Source organism: Alligator mississippiensis, chromosome 3 (genome assembly GCF_030867095.1).
Source record: "Alligator mississippiensis isolate rAllMis1 chromosome 3, rAllMis1, whole genome shotgun sequence".
Lineage (NCBI taxonomy): Eukaryota > Metazoa > Chordata > Crocodylia > Alligatoridae > Alligator > Alligator mississippiensis.
Genome location: NC_081826.1, coordinates 293,749,408 through 293,770,586, shown reverse-complemented (window position 1 = coordinate 293,770,586; position 21,179 = coordinate 293,749,408). Strand labels below are relative to the sequence as shown.

At 42.9% G+C, this 21,179-nt stretch overlaps 1 protein-coding gene across 1 annotated transcript in view; it reads right to left on the bottom strand.

Annotated features, from left to right (window-relative positions):
* Positions 1-20,707, bottom strand: part of RIT2 (Ras like without CAAX 2) — a 297,208-nt gene extending 276,501 nt beyond the window's left edge. Inside the window, exon 1 of the mRNA XM_014594101.3 lies at positions 20,445-20,707. Coding sequence (XP_014449587.1) covers positions 20,445-20,547 — 103 coding nt within the window. The 5' untranslated portion in view covers positions 20,548-20,707. The remainder of the gene's footprint in view (positions 1-20,444) is intronic.
* Positions 20,708-21,179: the final 472 nt, after the last annotated feature.

The following is a 21,179-nucleotide window of genomic DNA, read 5'->3' as shown; positions in this document are numbered from 1 at the left end:
TATGGGCTCGATGCAGAAATTTTACAAGTGAGATTCGGTGACTTTAGGTTATTGTAAGGGTCCCTTCTGGCCATACATTTTAAGATCTAATATTACTTTATAGATCTTGCACAGCATTTGCTATGCCATGTAAAATGGGCTATTGAAACAGAGAGTAATTATCCTTACTCCCATTATGCAGGTGGGAAAGTAGAGGCAGAGAGGTGAACTTTGCTGCTCAAGATCATACAGCAATGCACTGGTAAAACAAGCTCTGGTGTCTGTACCAGATCTGGGAAGCTTCTTAAGTCCCCTCTTCCCTGGACCATGCTACCTTCTGAGGGAATGGCCCATATACATGATGTACAATATACAACTTGGGAAAGTGGATCAGGCTTCAAGGGGATGAGGGGTGGTTGGGGGGAAGGGCAATTCTGGAGGTGATAGCCAGGTGCATAATAGCTCCATTTTTCAGGCTTTGAAAATAGGAGAGTTCACACAAGAAAGTTTAATATAGAGATTAATATCTATAAATGCATCACTCAATGGCATTCAGCTTTCCACCTGCACATGCTTCAGCTGCCAGTTCAGTGACATATATAAATCTGACTGTAACATATCATGCACCTAAACCAATTTCAGATTCCATTTTTTTTTTTATTTAAAACTAAATGAAGACATCATTAATCAATCTGATTTATGCATTCAAATAAAATCAAGAAAAGAAATCCCTAGCTTCAGCCAGGGGGCTGCACTACTAATTTTCACAAACTTTTCATAGCACTCCAGACATGCAACAACTGGAAATGTTTGTACATGCAGATGTCTAGGTTCTGCATGGACAAATATCAAATTTCTACATGGAGATGTCATAACTGGTGTAACCAGAAGAATGCAGGTGCCACCTTCGTAAGAATATTTGCACTGCGTTACACCAGATAAAACAGTGGCTGGAACAAGCTGTGTTGAGGTATTTATAGCTGTCAACAGAAACTCATGGAATGGGAGGGGAACTCATCCTCCGCTGTTTCAAATCAGCAGGACTGGATGGCTAGCGGAGCCCATTTGTATCAGGTAAAAATGACACCAGTAAATGGCTGTTACAGAAGAAGTGTGCATGCTAATAATTTCTGGGAAGCACAATACAAAATTGGCCGCCCATTGCTGCACAGCAGATCTAAAGAGCTGCCAAGAATCCAAAGCAGGCCAAGACCATCCCAGACTCTGCAAACACCACCTGGGTGTTGATCGTTCCAGCCAGTATCCTGGCGATGGGGCAGCTGCAGCCTGCAGGTAGTTTTATCATCCTCCTGCTACTAATGTGCCCTGTGTATCAGTCAGGGAGCCCTTGGACATAGCTGCTGACCTGTGCCCCTGCCACAGCTGTGATCTTCTGTGGATGCTGATTTGTGTAGGTGGTGGAGACTGGCTCAGAGGCATCAAGCTACAATTGAGCAGCAGAACTGAATGCTCTGCACTTTTACTAATCTTTAAAGCCACGGTACAGAAAGCATCTGCAGCAGTAGCAAGGGGGGACATTTGGCTACCAGAATTGCCCCACGGGGACCTATGTGCAACATGCTGCTCTACCAGCTTCTTTCCAGAAGGACAGCCTGGAAAGGTGCTAATCCCCTTGGATCTACCAGGACTCCAGCAGGGTCAGCAAATGGTATGGAGAACGGTCATGACATTGAACTAGCAGGGAAAGGGAGGGTCGTTAAGGCTATGGCATTCACCCGAACCTTAGTGGGAACAGAGGTTTCACCAGCTTCTTGTGGGAGGAGATCTTTAAGGACACCTTCACTGCCAGCACAGAGATTAGGGACACTAGCTAAGTGCTGCAGATCACTTCCTGACATTCATTAGTAATATCATTACTGGGGTGTGGAACTGTACTGAACTTCTCAGCACGAGGACTCCCTACAAGTTCATTGGCTTTGGGGGTCAGGCCTTAGACCCCCTCCTTGAGCAAGACCTGGTAACTCTACTATACTTCTGTTCAGGTCTTTGACCATCTGTAATTCAGTTATTCCAAAGCCCTGGAGAGGAGTATAAGAGTGTTACCAGTATATATACCCACCCACTTACTCAACGGCTTCCTTATCAGATGTGCTTATTTGGAAGAGAGCTTTATTTTCGATCTTCCAGCCCTTGAAATCCAGGATAGCATCAAAAAATTGAGCTGTATTCTTTCCGCTCCATTGTTAAGGGCAAACTAGGATTCTGAGATCAGTGCTTAGCTGCCAATTTTTTTTTTTGTGATGCATGAGGCAGAGCAGAATACAAGCTACTCTCCCACTCTATCTCCAGCTACACATTTTTAATCTGCAATGTTGTCTGTAATCACTGAGCTGAAGAGACATGACTCCCAAGATGCAGGGGAACACATAAGTCTCACCATATCTACAGCTATATTGTTTATGCCATGAAAACAAAACTTAAAAACATGCATCTAGTTAGCCCATTAAATATAGATGGATGTGTAAACAAAAGGCCTCATTATAGAGAACATTGCAAGATGATAACGCTGTCATAATGCCCTCACAAATTAAATATCTAAATTAAAGCAAAGAAACAAAAAAACTAAACTAAAAACAGACCTTTTCAAGTGAGAATAAATTTTTGGAAACTATTGCATATTAGGCTTTTTCAAAGTCCTCCAAATACCACACATTTCTAATAACATAATTTTATTAACAAGCAATATATCTAAAGGGGTTTATGAGAATTATAAAAAGGAAGATTTAAAATACCATATGCCATACATTCAGCTAAAACAAACGGGTGGCTTTTTACATCCACCACAATCCTCATAAATTCTTCTGTATGCTTAAAAGTAAAATGCATGGAATGGAAAGGGTGAACATTAGCAGCAAATGGCAGGGATTTTACCCAGGAGGATGTCATGATTTTGCATCACTCTATATTGTAAATAGAAAACCAGTCACTTGTGATCTATTTGGCCATTGCTTTGAACACCTCAAACCTGTTGGACATGTTCATATCCATTTATGACTTATGGATACCATTGCCCTGGTTCACTACTTGAGTGTTTCGTATCATAGCAATGTGTACCATCACCTAATCTCCTCTCCCTTCCACCATCACTTGCACTTCACATACAATTCATGATACATATATTAATGGCAGAGGCCACAAAGACTACCCTTTCTTTCACCGTCCTAATAAGTTACTCAACTGTCCTTAACTTCATTTGGGAGTACAGGCCCCTCAGATGCCTCTACACTGTGGCCAGCATGTCCTGGTAAAGCTCTATTTCCAAGCATACTGCACCTATGTGTTCATGCTCTCATGTTCCAGATTTGGAAATATGCTAATGAAGATGCTCCAAGATGCCTCTTTGCATCTGCTCTTGAGACTTCAGTCGTCCCACATACTTGAGAGTGAACCTGGAGATGGCTCTGGAGTAGAATCATCAATGCATTTTAGGTTTATAGCATTCCTGTAGGATCAGAGGGGTAGGCCATGCTTGGAGCAGGATTAGCTAGGACTTCTTGCTAGGACCCTCAGACATGTGCAGGGGATACAATTTTACACGACAAGTTTCCAAAGCACGGGTCCTGGTATATCTACTGTCTACCAAATTATAGAGAAAAGGGCAAGACTCTCAGTTGATGCCAATGGGCATGATTGCATTGGCTTCACCTATTCTATATGTCACTTTACAGTAGTGGAAGATCCCTACTTGAAATTAATACTTAGAAAACTTAAAATACTGAGCTTCAACCAGTAGGGATGGTCATGCTTTAGAAACAAATACTCTAACATCACCAACTGGTTTGATCCATAGTCTTTTTTAAGTAGATGGCATTGAGGAATGAAAGGCAATCAATCACCAAATATTCAATTCTTGTAATATATTGTCACTGTCAATCAGTGGAAAGTGGTTATCTTACTGGGTTTGGCAGAGCTCTCAATAATTCATCCTTGAATAATGCACTGAGATTTTAACAACAATTTTTCATTAAATAAATGAAAGTGTGCTTTAGTTATTTTACACTTAAATAAATCTTGTTTGAATATAACTTAGGGAAATGTGTAGTTTTTAAATGTTGATGGTCACTAGCAATTTATTTTTATAGCTCTTCTTGCAGCCATTTCTTCCATTTTAATAGATTGGTGGCTGTTTAGTTTATGGATGAGTGCAATTTAAATAAATGATGAGAGACTGGGCACTTGGTAACGAAAAAAAAAAGGATAAAGAGAGGTTCACATTTTTGCTTTGCATCTTGGCACTTTTCTCTTCTAGCCTGGGAGAGAGGCCTTTTTTCTCATTTTTCAGTCTTTCCTCCTCCATACTCCTTCCTATCGTATTACATTCCTCCTTACCATGATTTCTTTTGTTCTTTCTATACACCAAGCTCTCCCACTCTCCTGTCTCTTGCCCATCTTACTTTGTCATTCATAAATTTTGCCATTCCCATCTTGTGTTATATTTTACTTTTTATCTCTTCTTGGTCCTCAGATGAGGATAGACTTCTGCGGGGAACTCAGTTTTTCAAGGGTCTTGAAGGAGCCATTTGGAACTGGTTGTTTTGTAAAAAGGTTCATGGTAGAGATTTCCCGCTTGGTTAAAACCAAGGCACCAAGCCAAGTCAAACTCTGTTAGACTGCTTGGCTCTAAGTGATATTGGAACAACATATCCACCTCCATAGAGGAAACATCTTAGTCACGTAGAAAGTGACTGAAACATTGTTTTAGTTAATCCATGCAAAGCAGGCAGACAGAGAAGATGCACATTTGGTAAACAGACAGTAGGTAGGGCGAGGTGGCACCTGAACTACTTCAGAGAGGCATGAGATTTCATAGGCAGCAACCTATCTCAGATGTTAAATAGGCTGTTGCCTACAAAAGCTCATGCCTCTGTGAACTTGCTAGTCTCTAAGGTGGCACCCTGGCCTACCTTCTGCCTGACTGCAGGCTAACATGTGTAACCACCTCTCATTTTTATTAAAACAATTTACCAAAGGGATTAACACTATGGGAAAGGGAGGAACAGGAAAAGGGGAATGAAAGAAAGGGAAAAGACTAAGTCAGCACCTTAAATGGTTTAAATGGGCATAGCTCTATTTAGGTTAATGGGGTACTGATTTGTAAGAGTTGAGATTCTGTCAGATTATTTGTTGTCTTCTAGTTGAGCACTGTGAGGTCATATCTGAACATCTACTTCATTACTCTGTACACAGTAAAGGAAGTTTCCTATGAAGATGCCAAGATGCCAAGATTGGGCCAGTAGCATACTCGGTTCAGAATATTGTTCCCAAAAATTATCCATGTTCCAAGACAGTAATAAAAAGCATTTAAAGAATGTGTACTAGATTAGATTTGCTGGATCATTTAAAATGACTCTGACAGCTGAAAATTATGTCTGTGTGATAAAGGTGCTTGCTGAAGGCTCTATGAAGATTAGACCAGGTGTTTTTCTGTCACTTGTTCAGATATTAAGCTATATGTTGTTGCTAAGAGCCTAATTAAAGTCAAAGATTAATAAGGCCTTGCATGTAGTAAGGCCTAGTAAATTTAACAAAGCCTTGAAGTAGGCCCTGTGGCATAGTTAAAATTAACCTTATCAAAAGAATGCAAGGCTTGTACTGCTATTGGTCAGTCCTGAGAATACTTGTAGTAGACAGAATCTGGATGGCTGTAAGTTATCAGCATAGCTCAGAAGTTATAAATTGGCTGGCACATCCGGAAATCATTAGAAGGAAGATGCAGCTCTGTAAAAGAAGCTCCTGATTTAAGATTAGCTGCTGGCTTGGATCAATGGGCCCATAGATCTCGAAGAGCCCAAGGACTAAATACCAGGGTCCTTCCTGGTACCCCTCGGACAGCGCTAATCAGGGATGTGTGACTTCACTGAGCTTTGCAGAAGAGAAACGTGTCATACATCAGTCATCAGAGGGGACTGCTGATAAGTTGCCAATGAGAATTATTATTGTCTGTCATTATCTGTCTTAGTATATTATGCGTAGTCGTGTTTTTGTTAAGTGAATAAAACTTTCTTACCTTTCTCCCCCTGACCACACTCTCAAGCCCAAACCCTCCACTGGTGGCTGGGACAGGCTCCTGTCAAACTCAAATTATAATGTTCTTTTTATTTGTTTGTTTTCACTTTGCACAGAACAAGCACAGTGTAAAATGAGCTGCTGGCATTATAAAGCTATATTGAATGTGAACATAATTGTGAAGAATTGAGTTAGATGATATGACATTACTCAAGACCTCACTACCCGCAAAGACTTAGGGAACATTGTGCCAGCTAACTGTAATTAAACTCTGTACAAATCAGAAACTTGGCAGTGGGTGGGATTCCATATACCTTGATTAAATATATATATGTGCATTAGGCTTCACCTTTTTTCTTACTTTGCTTGAGGAGTGCAGTATGTGCCCTTTCCTAATGTGACCATTATGGAAAAGCAACTTGAATTTTTTGGCAGAAAATCAGGGGTAGGGGCTACAGGTAGACATCACAATCCCAGTGCAGCAATTTCAGAGATTTTGTTCCCGCTACCTCTTCCTCTTATGCAAGTAGAACATCAGCTGTGAAATGAAGCATTTTAGCCAGCTTCTTGTCTTGTGTGGGTCCACTGAGAGGTGATCCATGGTCTTATATATTATTAGTTAATTGTCCTAGCTTCCAGCAATCAGTCTTCCAAAGACAGTAAGAGCCATGCAGCTGAGGCTCTGAGTAGTGCTTTGAAGGCATGCAGTACCTATCAGTAGAGTTGTGCAAACACGATGAGTTCTCTAGCGTCTCTCTATATTGAAGGGGTGGGGGGAGGGGGGGAAGAAAAGAATAAACCTTGCCATGCTTGCAGGCATAAAGGCAGCTTAATTAAAGTCAAAGAAGAAATTCAAAGTTGAAATAGATTAGTGCAGGAACAGAGGGAAATAGAATAGAAAGCATAGAAGGAGTGTAGATGAAAGCAGCAGTAAAGAAAACATGTTCTTTCCTAATTTGTGCTTCGAAGGGTCTCTCTAATGAATTCCCTCTCATCCAAACTACAGCAGCCAACATGTGCCACGCGCTGCAGATGGCTCGGCTCAGCAGCAGGACCATGTTGGAATGGAAAGCACGGTCCCTGTGGCTGCCTCACAGATTGTTTATAGCAGAGAGTGTCCAACCACACTCATGAAACTATCTTTGTTCCTTTATTTGAGCACTTAGAGCAGTAACATGCTTCTGTTTTGGGGGAGGGGTTTTTTTGTCATTTGACTTAGGTTGCTGAACAGAAAATCCAGCTGTGGAAATGAATAGTTCTGTTGAACAAGCACTATTGAAGACTGGAAGGAAAACCAGAGCAACATCATCTCTCTAGAAGTACAACTATGTACAATGAAACTGTCTTGGAATTAGCATGTGTGTGAGGTTAAGCTCTGGAGGCAATCTGCTGGTGAGCTATATTCACAGCACACCGTGATCCAATACCGGTAAATGTAAATGTGATTGGGCTCCACTGTACCTTTCCAGTGTGCTGATCGGCTCACTTGGAAGTAATTCAAGTGATGGGCTTCTACCACCCAGTTCCTTTGGGAAACATTCCTCAATCTGATCAGTCTCAAGGCTAGCAGATGTTTATGGATAGATACCACAACGAGTTGGCGCCTTATACATTAGCTGTATGTTCCTGCCTTTAATCATGTCATCTCGTTTCTTCTGGACTTTCCCCTTCCCATTCCCTGCAGGAAGTGTTCCCTTTGATTTTTATACTCTTTGGGCATGTCCCCATGAGTGCACACGTGCAATTTTGTAGCACCTCAAAGCCATCTGAGGCGCTGCGAACTGCATGTAGTGCACAAGTGCCCATGAGCCACACTACTAATTTGCAGCATGGTGGGGTTTTTTGGGACATCCTGGTGTAAGAAAGAAAAAAGCTGCTTTAAAAAAAGCAGTGCAGTGCAAATGATAGTGGTATGTACTGCCAGAAACCATAGCCTAGCTGGGCAGAGCCATGTTCTGGCTGCTAGTCAGGCTCCACGTGGCTAGCTCAGTGCTGCTGCTACCACAGAAGGTCCCCTGGATCCCAGGTAAAGCTGCTGGGACCAACCCAGGTGCTGGCCCCAGCCTCCCTTACCCCACCCAGCTCACTTTGCCATGTGCCAGAGCAAGCGTGCTGGGTCATGCTCGTATTTGTGCCACTGCTATTTGTCCTAGAGGAAACAAATGCCCCTGCACATGCACTCTCATGGGAATGTGTCCTTCATGTATTATTGATTGCCATGCCCAGCTTAGACAAGTCTCTATAACTATAAACCAATGTTTTACGCACACTTTAAGTACCACAGAGGAGAATCAAGACCCAGACTTTTTGACCAGACTGAAGACATGTATGTCTTGTAGTCATCTATCAGCATAAATCAAACTCTCTACTCCTTTTATTCACTTCTCTGAGCTATTTTCTATTTCTCATAATGTTCTGGTAATAATGGGACCAGAACTGCATACAGTGTTCTCAGAAGCCAATTGGCATTTTCCATTCAGAAACCATCATATTAAATGCACGCACAGAATCGCTAATTGAATCCTTCTGTCCTCCAGTCACTGAATTACATGAACTGCCTAAAGAATGAAATGCCTTAAACTCACATCCCTGAGACAAATCATTCTGGCCACAAGGTCTGTCCAAATTGAAAGAAAAAAAAAAAAGAAATGAAGAAAGGTTGTGCTTGATCCTGCCTGGTAGAAAACAAATGTGTTAAGGACAAATGTGAGGAGCCCATGTTAAAGTTACAAAATGACATGAATCATCTGGTTAAATGGTCACAATCCAACAAATGCTTTTTAATGCAGTCAAATGCAAGGAAATTGAACTAAGAACAGGAAACCATAGGGAAAATAGTGACTCAAACTAGGGACAAATGTCACAAGTCCCAAGAGAAAATCTTTTGTCCTAGGATCATACCGACATACATACCTGCTGTCCCAGTTCAGGTTCCTCTGTAGTGTTCTGGATTAAATGTAGTAACATATTCTATTGTACATCTGTATGGCCACTGACATTCATTCCAGGGACAACCCTGTCAGGCTTTGGGCTTTTGCTGGCCACCGACTGGAGGAGAAGCAGTTTAGAAAGGCAATGTGTACATGACTGTGCTGTTCTTGTTTTGATCCAGATTAAACCCTGGGACATTCAGTTCCAGGTCAAATAAGACATCTCAAGAAACGTAAAGGTCATTGTCATTAGCTGCCTCAACACTGAACTATCTCTCACTTCTCTGGCAAAAAAGAGCATATGGCATTCTTGGAGGTACAAAAAGGAGAGTATCAGATAGGAGCAGAAAAGCGATCATGGCTCTCTAACCAACACTGATAAAACTGCTACTCGAATAATGTACCGCGGTTGGGTATCCGCACTTCAAGAAAGATGTGGAAGTACTGGAAAGGGTGCAAAGGAAGGTCACAGAATGGTCTATATGAATAGAAAGCTTAAGGAGCTCAATTTATTCACTTTACTGAAGACAAGTGGAGGGATGACTTGTGGGGGTGGGGAAGGGAGATGAGGAGGAGAGATTTTCCATCTTGCTAAAATATAACTAGATACAGTGGATAAGATATAGTTTAGTAAGTGAGGAAGTTATGCTGCAACAGGAGCACTTGATTCACCAACACTTAGATTGTTTAAAACCATATTGGATACCTAGATTAGAGATTCTCTAATCTAGCGTCTAGAAACAAAAAGATGTACCATTTGAGTGAACAGGATGTTTGAGTTAGATGGGCATGAGGGTCCCTTTTGGCTTGAAATGTGTATGCATCTATTCATTCCCTTCTTTTCTGAGATCTCGAAAGAACAGGATCACCAACATTGCCCTCAAAGTGACAATAACATTTGAATCTTTTCAACAGGTCAGTGCCTATAACCAGATCTTGTGCTTCAGGATTCAGCTGATTGCCTAAGATGGTCAACAGAGATTTTTCTTCCTTCGGTTTCTTCCATCCCGCGCACAATCCTACCCCCCCCCCCCCCGGCACATCTTCCTCTGAAGCATCAGGCAATGTCCACAGCTGGTAATGAGATACCAGACACAGCAATGCAGAGAGTCCTCTTAGATGCCTGTCTAGCAGTGTTGTTCACATGCTCAGGGCAACACATGTTAACTACTAGGGGGTAGGGAAGAAATCTCCCCATCCCCCAAGTCACATTGGCAATGACCTTTTATTCCTCTTGTTTTGCAGCATAGAGTATAGTTTGTTTGCTGAGATCATCTTTGCATCTCTCAGCAAATCAATTCTCTGCCACTGCGGGGGCCTCAGGCATTGGTATCACCTTGGTCTCTCCTGCTCTCTGCCGGTGGCACACTGTAGTTTAGTTGCCTGGGAACTGAAACACATTAGTTGAACTGAAATTATTGGGCTTAATATAGGGGTATACACCTGAATTTAATGGCCTGGGATATACAGGTCGACAGACTAGATGATCTAATAATCCCTTCTGGCCTTAATATCTATGGAATCTATGTTGCCTTTCACAAGCAGAGAGGATAGAGAACACTTTATTTTCTGAGGGATGCAGATGCATCTATTTATTAAGGAATACGTGGGTGGCTGGATTTTCACTCCAGCTATAAAACTGGGGAGTTTGTGAAGCAACAGTAGAAACCATGCAAGAGTAAATGCAAAATGTCTTATTAAAAGGAACTTCAGAAATCAAGAGACATGGCTAGGTACCAGGAATTGCAACCTGCAGCATGAATAGGCACTCAAGGGGCCACAGTTTACCCCCCAAATTCACCCTGAGCTGTGCCAAGCCGCCCAACCTCTTCTGGTTGGAAGAGGTTAACCCTAACCCTAACCCCAACCCTCAACCACTGTCACTTGACCAGGAAGGTAGTATTCAACATGAGCACAGGTGCAAGAATCTCACCCATGTGTTTTAACTCTAGGTCAACTGTGTTCCTTTGTGGTTTTACCATTAGCCTGCCTGAGAGGCAGGGAATAGTTGTGATTAGCCAAGAGCAGACCAGGAACCAGATTGTGACATTATAATCCCTATCCCCTCTCTTGCTCCAGTGGGCAAGGAAGCCGTATAATCCCAGGCATAGTTCATATTAACACCCACTGGTCCACTTGGCTGAAGAACAGGGAAGCAGATTGCAACCTTTTTTCTGCATATCACCTCCCTATACAGGAAGGAAAATAACAGCCCCATAAAATCTACTCTTCCCTGTGAGCTGCACCACTTGATATGGGTAGCCTGACAAAAGAACTTAAGTTATACCTTCACTTGGGTCATAGGTGTACCCTTTGAGTTTCTCTTATTGCAGTAGCCTTCAGCAATACCCAAAGTCTTTGTTTGTTTGCAGTCTAACCATCAAGTACCTAGCAGCATGACTTGTCACTTGTAGTATTCAAATTGGTTGGCACACTGTGCTAGCGAGGTTATTCTGTCCTCCCAGACCTTTCCCGAAGAGGGTAGGATTCAGTGGGTCAGAGAAGAAGGACAGGAAAAAATGTCATGGATTGATATAACATGATTCTATATGTATTTTATTATCTCATGCATGTACTTATTGTTAGTGGCGCCCACAAAAGGGTAGTTGCTTTCCAGACCGAGAAGTCCCAATCACTGCCATAAGCAGACGCCTGCTATTTTTTAATATACTAAAAAGCCTCTGTGACTTTGCATTATGATCTGTGAAGTCTAAATTTTTCTCCTCTATTGATAACAAAGAAAGACTGCCCTTTGGATTATATATAATGTTGTGCTCTATTGCGTACAGGGCAGGTTGTTTAGAAAAAAGTGTTGCGTTGTGCACAATGGATATCATATATGCTTAGTGTAGGACTAGTCTAGTAAGTACGCATTCCTTAGAGTTACACAAGGGATTAATTAGATGCAATATATTTGAAGGGCAGATATGAAACTGGAGTTACTGGGTAAGATTCTCAAATTCACAAATCTTGGCTCAGAGAACGAGGAAATCAATTTAGAGTAAAGGGCAATGGGTATATAGTGGTTGTAAATAAACAGACTGGAAATCAGACTGTTGTTAACCATGACAGTGATGAGGTCTTGCAATAGCCTTCCAATAGGAATAGTGGGGACAGAAAGAAAACCAAATTCATTTTAAAGTAAAGTCTGAAAAGGGTTTTATAATAATGTTTCTTGCAGTGGTGAGTGACCCAACAACCCCCTTCCAGCCCTACGGCCTTGTAAGAGTATCAGAGAGTATTTTTAGCACTTGTTCTCTGCCTTCGTATATTTTTTTCCCTGAATTTTAGCTGGAAGCCTAAAAGAAGTATTTTTTTTTTTTTTGACAGAAAAAATAGATGTGATTTTTGCTTAATCAGACCTACAAAATGTTTAGTTATTCACTCCCCTACCCCGCATGAAAATCAGGGGGAAATCTTTCCTCCAAGAGAAGAAAGTAATTTTCCATCAACAAAATATTTGAGGGGAAGTTTTTTAACAGCTCCAGTTTTGATCCTAGCTGTGATTCCTTAGGTTTGATCCTAGCTGTGGATCATATGGAAGGACGTTCACATTTCTTCTGCTGCACCGCTCTGTGCACGTACCTGTTATTCCAGCTCTGAGGTGCTCTGACCAGCACTTTTCACCTCCAATGACTTTTCTTTTTTTTTTTTCTAACTGGTACTAGAGGGTATACAGATACTCATCTTCATCCAATCTGTCACGTGCAACTGTGGTTAAGGCATGGAAAGAATTGAGTTATATATAAAGCAATTGATGATAACAACCCTCTTGAGGCAAAGGGTTTTTTTTTTGTTTGTTTTTGTTTTTGTTTTTTAATTTCCATATTAGGGTACCTCAATTTGCTTGTTCTTTTTACTAAATTTTACTCAGCTAATTATTGCTAATGTTTTACAGGGTGTGTTCTAATGAATTATTGTTATTAGTGTAATTAGAGTTGCTAAAATTAAGCATAAAATGAATGGCCTCAGGATTTTAGAGACTCTTGTTTGCCTGGGTATTTTTACCTGCATAAAAATAGATCTTTAAACCAAGTGGGGTAGGTAGTGTTATTTGGCTAAAGACTTATCTTCAATCTGGATGTCAAAAGTAAGAGGAATACTACAGAAACCATGGGTCTTTTATAGAATGCAGAAGGCAATCTAGTTATGGATAATGAAGAGAAGGCTTACATAGTTAATGTCTTCTTTACTTCAGTCTTCACAAATAGGGGCAGCTGCCAGGTGACTAAGTACAGTTGGTGACAAAGATAGGAAGAAGAAAGGCGGGCTACAAGAACAGGTTAGGGATTACTTGAAGATAGAAACTTTCAAGTCTACGATGCGTCCTAGGGTACTGAAGGAATTAGCTTAGGTACTTGCAGAACCATTGACTTTTCCCTTTGACAATCTGGGCGAGGACCTAGATGATTGAAAAAGGATAAATATAATGCTCATCATTAAGAATGGGAAGACGGAGTATCCAGGAAACTACAGACCAGTCAGCCTGACCTCAATACCTGGAAAGATCATGGAGCAGGTCCTCAAGCTACCTAGGGCAGAACAAGATTTCATAGTTTCATAGTAGGTAGGGTCAGAAAGGACCTGAGCAGATCATCAAGTCCGATCCCCTTCCATGGCAGGAAAGAGCACTGGGGTCAAACGACCCCAGCAAGGTGTTCATCTAGCCTCCTCTTAAAGACCCCCAGGGTAGGAGCCAGCACCACTTCGCTTGGAAGTTGGTTCCAGATCCTAGCTGCCCTGATAGTGAAGTAGTGCCTCCTAATGTCTCGTCTGAATCTACCCTCTGCCAGCTTGTGACCATTATTTCTAGTCACTCCTGGTAGTGCTCGGGGGAACAGCGACTCCCCCAATGCCTGCTGGTCCCCCCCGACTAGTATGTAAATGGCCACTAGATCCCCCTCAGCCTTCTCTTGTGGAGGCTGAACAGGTTCAGGTCCCATAGCCTCTCCTTGTAGGGCCTGCCCTGCTGCCCCCTGAGCATGCAAGTGGACCTCTTTTGGACCCTCTCCATGTTGTCTACATCCCTCCTGAAGTGCAGCGCCGAGAACTGGACGCAGTACTCCAACTGCGGCCTGACCAGTGTTATATAGAGGGGGAGGATCACCTCCTTGGCCCTGCTTGACATGAATCTGTGGATGCATGACAAGGTATGGTTATCCTTCCTGACCACGTCCCCACACTGCCGGCCCATGTTCATTTTGGCATCAACACTGACTCCAAGATCCTTTTCTGCCTCTGCACTGATGAGAAGGGAGTTCCCCAGCCTGTAGGTATGCTGCTGGTTCTTCCTCCCCAGGTGCAGCACCTTGCACTTGTCAGTGTTGAAACCCATCCTGTTCTCATCTGCCCAAGATGATCAGGAACAACCAGCATAGATTCAGAAATCATGCCCAATTAACCAATTTTCCTCCTATGATAAGATGACTGGCTCTGTGGATGTCGGGAGAGCAGTGGATGTGATATACCGTGATTTTAGCAAGGGGTAGGTTTTCATAGTTTCATAGTTTCTTAGTTGTTAAGGGCTGGAAGGGACCTTAGGGATCACTGGGTCCAGTCGCCCTGCACTTGTGCGAACTTGAATGCCTTAAAATTTATAGTGAAAAAAGGTATTTCTGTAAGACTATTTTTTTTTCTCCACTAAATGGTGCAACTATTGAGATACTAGCTGCTTGTCTGAGTGTTTTGTCATATTTGGGGTCAGGAAATAATTTTACCCCATAGTCAGATTGGTATGGACTGTAGGGATTTTTGCTTTCCTTTGTAGCAGAGGGCATAGCCCTCCTCTTGGGATATCTTGAACATATTTTTAACAGTCTTTGTAGCAGCACGACATTGGCCATGTGGTCACCCTGCTTTAGCAGTGGCAGATTAGGGTGTTATGTCTTGTGTTGGGTCAGGCTGACTGTTTAGTGTTGCAAAGAGTTTGGACAGTGTATTTGTATGGGATGGTTTGAAGAGGGATGATCCTGTCCTAGGGGCAAGGGGTTGGAGTAAACGAGGTCTTTTCCAGTTCTACTTCTCCATGATTCTATATTAGACAAAATCTCATGTGGGGTTGGGTGGAAATGACACCCCAACAACAACCGAACCAGAACTGAAGAAATCCTTGACATTTTTGTGTTGTAATCTGCAACTAAAACCACAGTGAGGTGGTTGTTTTAAAATCCCTACCATGACTTTACCCAGTACTGAAAAACCACAGGTTTGTGGTTCCTTTTTATGGTTCATCTTTCTGAGTAACAAGATTTTTCAGAGGGAATCTGTCAGTTTTATTGATAACAACTCAATTTTAAGTTGACTTCTGGCCTTGTTTTGTCCCCCTGACATTTATAACAGTCTTCTCAGAGGTCTGTATATAAGTTATAATTTAGGCATTGAAATATATGGGTTCATACAAGCCTATATCTGACTTTGAGGTTCAATATTTGAAAAAAATCCTGACCTTGCTTTCACTTTTTTCTCCCTCTGGTTAAAAACAAGCATCTCATGATTTTAAAAAGAAATCAATGTCTTAAATTAGTTCACAACTATTCCTAGACTTGATCAGAAACTCGGTTTACATTCTGAGATGAGGTATTTTTTTAATACGTTCTGGTATTTTATTTTAAATATTTTTCATGATTTTAATTAAAATTCTCGCTTCTATTATGCCACTGTCATTAATGTTGTATAGGTATAAAGATACCTGGGCCCTGAAACTATAACCAATCAGTTTTGTGATGGTAAAGATCATTTCAGTAGTTGAGCTTTTTGCAGTTAATATAAAAACTAAAAAGGTTTGGCTTTGCAAAATTTGGTTGGCAACTGTAAGATATGTGAATTTGTTGAATCTACATATGTGAATCTAAAGTTACTTCCTGTGTGTCGCAGCACACCTCTCTGCCCCACTCCTAGAGAGGGGAGAACTGCTGGGGAAAAGCCTCAGCAGAGATAATGAGCACAGCTGCAGGTTGCCAGGGCAACTAATGAGAGTCAGCTGATCCTGAGGGGGCAGGGCCTGGCCCCTATAAAGCCTAGAGCCAAGGCCAGGCTAGCAGTTCCCTGCTAGTAGCTAGAGGGGTAGGAGCTCCTGGAGTTAGGATGCAGAGAGAAGACTAACAGCAAGTAACGCTCAAGTGGAGTTAAGCAATGATGTTAAGTTATAGCCAGGTGGCTTTGGGTTGTGTTTGAGTTATAGCCAGGAGGCTTGAAGTTGTGTTTGTATTACACCGGTGGTTTGGGAGAGGCTATAAGGGGTTGGAGGAGGCCTCATAGGGACCCCAGAGAGGTGGGGCCCTAGTGCCAAGAGGGCACATTATCCTCATAAAGGGACCCATAGTGGTGTGGGGGCCCTAGTGCCAGTGAGGGTGCAGTACTCATATGGGGGCTCACAGGAGTGTGAGGACCCTGATGCCAGTAAGGGCGCAACTTGTGGGGTGTGTAGACCCCAGCCCAGAAAGGGGCATTTAAAGAGCCCTGTGTGGGCACAGCAAGTCCCAGAGAGAGGGGTGATTTTAGTAGGAAGCCCAGGGTGGGCATAGATAGCTCCAAACAGGGGGTGGTATTATTAAGGAGCCCAGTGGGGCCCGGAAGGTCCCAGAGAAGAGGGACAATTGCGAGGCCCAAGAAGGTCAATGTTTGAGAGGCCCAAGGGGGCAATATGTGAGAGGCCCAAGGGGGGCAAGATTGAGAAGCCCAGGACGGGCGTAGCCAGCCCGGTAACAGGCTAGCACTATGGAAAACCCGGGGCAGGGTGCTGTGGTGGACCCAGACCAAAGGGGTTAGCAGCACAGCGCCCCAGAGAAGGGTGGTGCTGTGGTGGTCCCCAGGAAAAGGGGATAGCAGCACAGTGCGCCCGGCAAATGAGAGGTTAGCAGTGTGGTGGGCCTAAAAGACAGGTGGCTTGAGAGGACGTCCCAAAGTGGACTAGGTTATTTTAGAGAAGGCCCAGAATGGGCCTCAAGAGTCCCAAGAGAGGGGCGGGCGGTGTTGCTATGAGTCCCAGTGAGGGGCACTGTATTAGAGAGAGCCCGGAGTGGGCCCAGTGAGAGCCCAGAAAGGGGCAATAGCATAGAGACATACAGAGAAGGCCCTAGAGCGGGCTAGATTACAGAGGAGGACCCGAGAAAGCGGGTGTGTATTTTGACCGGACAATGTCTGTCCCATCTGCGAGGCTTGGGGCATGGTATTAGGGGTTGGTAGGAGCCACACGTAGCCCATAAGGCTGGGGTGCCAGAGTAGCACCCATCATACGGGGTGACCACAAGAGTCCAGGGAAACCGCGGGGACAGAGGTCCCAAGTAGCCGTGCCCAAGGAGGAGTAAGGTAGCTTCCCTATTATATTTAGCAGCAAGACGTGGCGGGCGAGAATAAGATGGTACCTTGGGCCGGTCTTGACACGGTGCGAGGGACCTCAGGGAGATCACAGCTCTCCTATAGGACCCTGCCGTGACACTGTGGTATCTGCTAATGCCATGCAGATATAGTTTTACTTTGTTTCTAATATATTCTGTGCCTGCCAGTCTGGCAGTACTCTTTGGTTAGGGACAGAAATTACACACAAACAAGTATAAGTGATCAGAAAATCTGTAACACAATGGAAGTTCAGTGCACATAAATGTTTTCAAAATAACCAAAACCAGTTTAAGATAAACCTGCATGGATGTAGTATCAGACTTAATTGATTTAGGTTAATTCAGGTCCCAGATCCCCTTGAAATTTAAGTCCCCCAGTATCCCAGGATGCTTTGCACCTCCCCCACAAGCTCCTCTCTCACAGGGTGGGCAGTTGGCCCAAGCCATCAGCTTCAGCCAGTAGGGAGGCATGCTCTAGTGCCCCCTGACTTCTGCTCTGGACCACAGCAGGCATGTGGCTGCATTTCCAGAATCAAAACAGCTTAGACTAACCTGCAAAGATTGAATCAATTCAGCCTCAGTTTTCTTGACCATCTCCACTTACCCTTTCTCACAGTTGTAGCTTGAGTCATTTATTTCCTTGGACAAACGCAACAGAAACCTAGAACCACCTAAGTTCTTTTGCAACGTCTCCAGTGCAATTGCATTGGCTACAAAGTTAAATGTCAACATCTATATGTGTGATGTTATTAGGCCACAGCAAACTAATTAACACCACTGTAAGATAGTACTGGGGATAGTGCTATCTTGCTGCGGAGTAATTAACTGTGATTAAACTCACATGTAGACACTGACCTTGGGCAAAAACTGTGCCCTGTTAGCCCAGGCAGCAGTGGGCCTGGCTCCTGTCTACCACCTATCCACAAGGCTCTACACTTTCAGCACCCTCATACCCCAGCCAGCCCCTCTGCTCCCCAGTGCTGCCTCCCAGGACCTGGGGCAGAGCAGGGCAGGAGCAGCCCTGGCTTAAACTGTTCTGCCCCAGCTCAAATTGCTGCTATCCCAGGTGCACCATGTAGATGGTGCACCTGAAGTAGTTTTGCTCTGGATCTGGTTAATTGTTTCAAATTAGTTACACATGTAGACACACCCACTGGTTTTATACTACATTCATGATCTCATGTAAGCCTTTGGATAGTTTTCAAATCTAACCAAGCTGGACTATTGAGACATAGAGACTCAATATATGTGGTATAGCTAATATATGTGTGGCTTGTATCAGGGAGGTAATTATAATATAAACATATATTGTGCGTGCAATAAGGATTTCCCTGGACTTCAGCCAGCAATCATTCATAGACTATAATATTCCTATTGCACAGTAACTTCTGGTATGATTAGTAGCAAAGAAGCTACTTGTCGTGTAAGGCCAGAGTGACTGCAAGGAAGGCACAGGAAAATGGCCATTAAATTAATTTACACTGTTTGTTTCCTGCCAGGGCTGGATCAGGAAATGTCAAGATACTAAAGAAGCCTTGTTCTCACAAAATCACCAATCTAATTTCCAGGCCAAGACGATTTGAATAATTTGGAGCAAGATTCACGTAGGCATCTGATCCTTCAGATGCTTCTCTAAACAGACGTGATTAATCCTTTGAAGTTTCTATAAATTGGATCCAAAATTACTTCCTCCTGATCCAACTCCATTATGAATATAACAACATAAACATCGCTACTTTGAAGTGTCATTCTTCATGGGGAACCTTTCTTTTAAATTAAAGGATGTTTGCAAAGACAGAATGGGGAAAAAAATTACTGCCACCTTTTGGATAGTCGAAGCAAAACAGATCATGCTGGAAGTTGCATCAGAAGCGTGTTTTACTGAGACCTGGCTTGTAATACAAAAGTGAGTTCAGAATTACAGGAAGCAAATGAGTGCAAGTAACCTGTTTTGTTTTGTTCCCCTCTTCCCCTGCCCCCCCTCCCCCATTCGCATACAGAGAAGAGCAGTGAATTTTCAGTATTAATTAGTGCAAACAGTGTTATTTACTCAATTACACAGACTGACGAGGAACACGTCTTTTAGGCGACGGATGTGGCCCTAAAACTGAAGTCAAACTGAATGCTAGACTAAAGAATATGGATATGTAGAACCATTAGACTCCTTTACTTAAAAGGTGGTTATTCATCACTCTCACTGTATAGCTGGGAAACAAAGCAGGGCTGTTCTATATTAGCAGTACAGTTTAGTTCCACAGCCTATTTATCTTGGCTGTCCTAAACTTATCCTGCACTCATTTGGAGCTGAGGTTGTATAAAACCATATCACCATTTTATTGTAATTTCCCGTTGATGCAATTATATTCTTGTTGTGCAGGGTTCAATATACCGGCTACCCAGACAGACACTGCATGCTCAGCAAAGTCATTTTAAGATCAGGGATTGTTAGTGTCAGGAAGAATAAATCAAAGGGTGATAATATCTGCGAAAAATAAAACTTTGTCCAGGGAAAAATAATGACTCTGCTGAGGAGATGCCACTGCTAGACAATAGCAAAGCTTCCCAAAACTGGACAGCGATATTAAAACATACAGCATAGCAGCCTTATCGCCAGGAGTGAGACTCAAACATGCATCCTATAACTTTCCAGATGGGAGATGAGGGCCACCAGCTGAGTCATAACACCACATAGTTAAGAAGTCCAGGGAAGAGATGTGTAAGTATAGTAACTCTGGGCACACTCCTCACTTTGCACTGTGGAGCTGACTTTGAATCTAGTTTCCCATGTGGTCTTTCACAAGTCTCATCTAGGAAGGAGGATTCACAAGTCAATAAGCTACACCCACCTTGCACAACATCCTGGTACCCCTTAAAAAGTATCATAGTGGCATTACCACTTTGAGAACTGAACAGCAAGCTAGCAGCGGCAGACACGCCAGTGCCTGAAGTATAGAGAGAACAGGCTGATCTAAAAGAAATGTTGTCTTTTTTTTTTTCCCCCCGTAGCAAAATTAAGCTGACTCATTGCCCCAGTCATTAATTTTGACTCCTTTTTATTCAAGCCAACTCAAGCAGAAGGAAGGGGGGAGCCCCGTATCAGCCCGTTCTTGTTCTTAGAAGTTTGCACTCCAGTTCACCCCTTCTCCCCCAAATGCTGCGACTCAAAACTTACCGCTTTTGCCAACTCCCCCTGCTCCCAGCATCACCACCTTGTACTCCCTGGAGCCTCCTGATGAATTGCTGGAGGTGCTGATCGTTTCATTTTCTAGCTCCATTTTGCACAAGGGAGCAGAGGAGAGGAAGAGGGAAGAAAAAGCAACTGACAGGTGCTTGCTCTGATCTTAGACAACTATAAAAAAAGAGCGCAGAAAAAGAAAGGTATAACACGAGAGGTACGTTTTATCAGCCTCACACTCGCTGCTGTTCCTGTGTTAGCTGGAGAAGGTCTCATAGCAACCACTTTAACAGCTTCCAATAAAAATCTTTCTCTGCCCCCTCCCATCTCTATCGTTCTCCCTGTGCTTCTCTTCCTGGACACAAGCAGTTTTGCGAGGCTCGAGAGCCCTGGTACCTCTGGGTGTTGCTGAACCTTTGGAATTACACTAAGTTGAGCCTCTGCAAATAATTTAAAAAAAAAATCCCTCAAGAGATTCATCTCTCTTAATTTTGCAGCCTGTGAGTCAGTGCAGAATGATTGTGTTTAAAAAAAAATAAAATGAATAGAAAATGATCAGGCAGTTGCTTTGTGACTGTGAAGTTAACTGCTCAACCTGAACTGACCCATGCTTGCCATATTTACATTCACTTTAATGATCCAATACTGGCAAGATAACAGATATATGTAAAACATAGTCCTTATTTTATTTACTTAGCTGACTGCATGGTAGAAAGACTCTACCTTATTTGT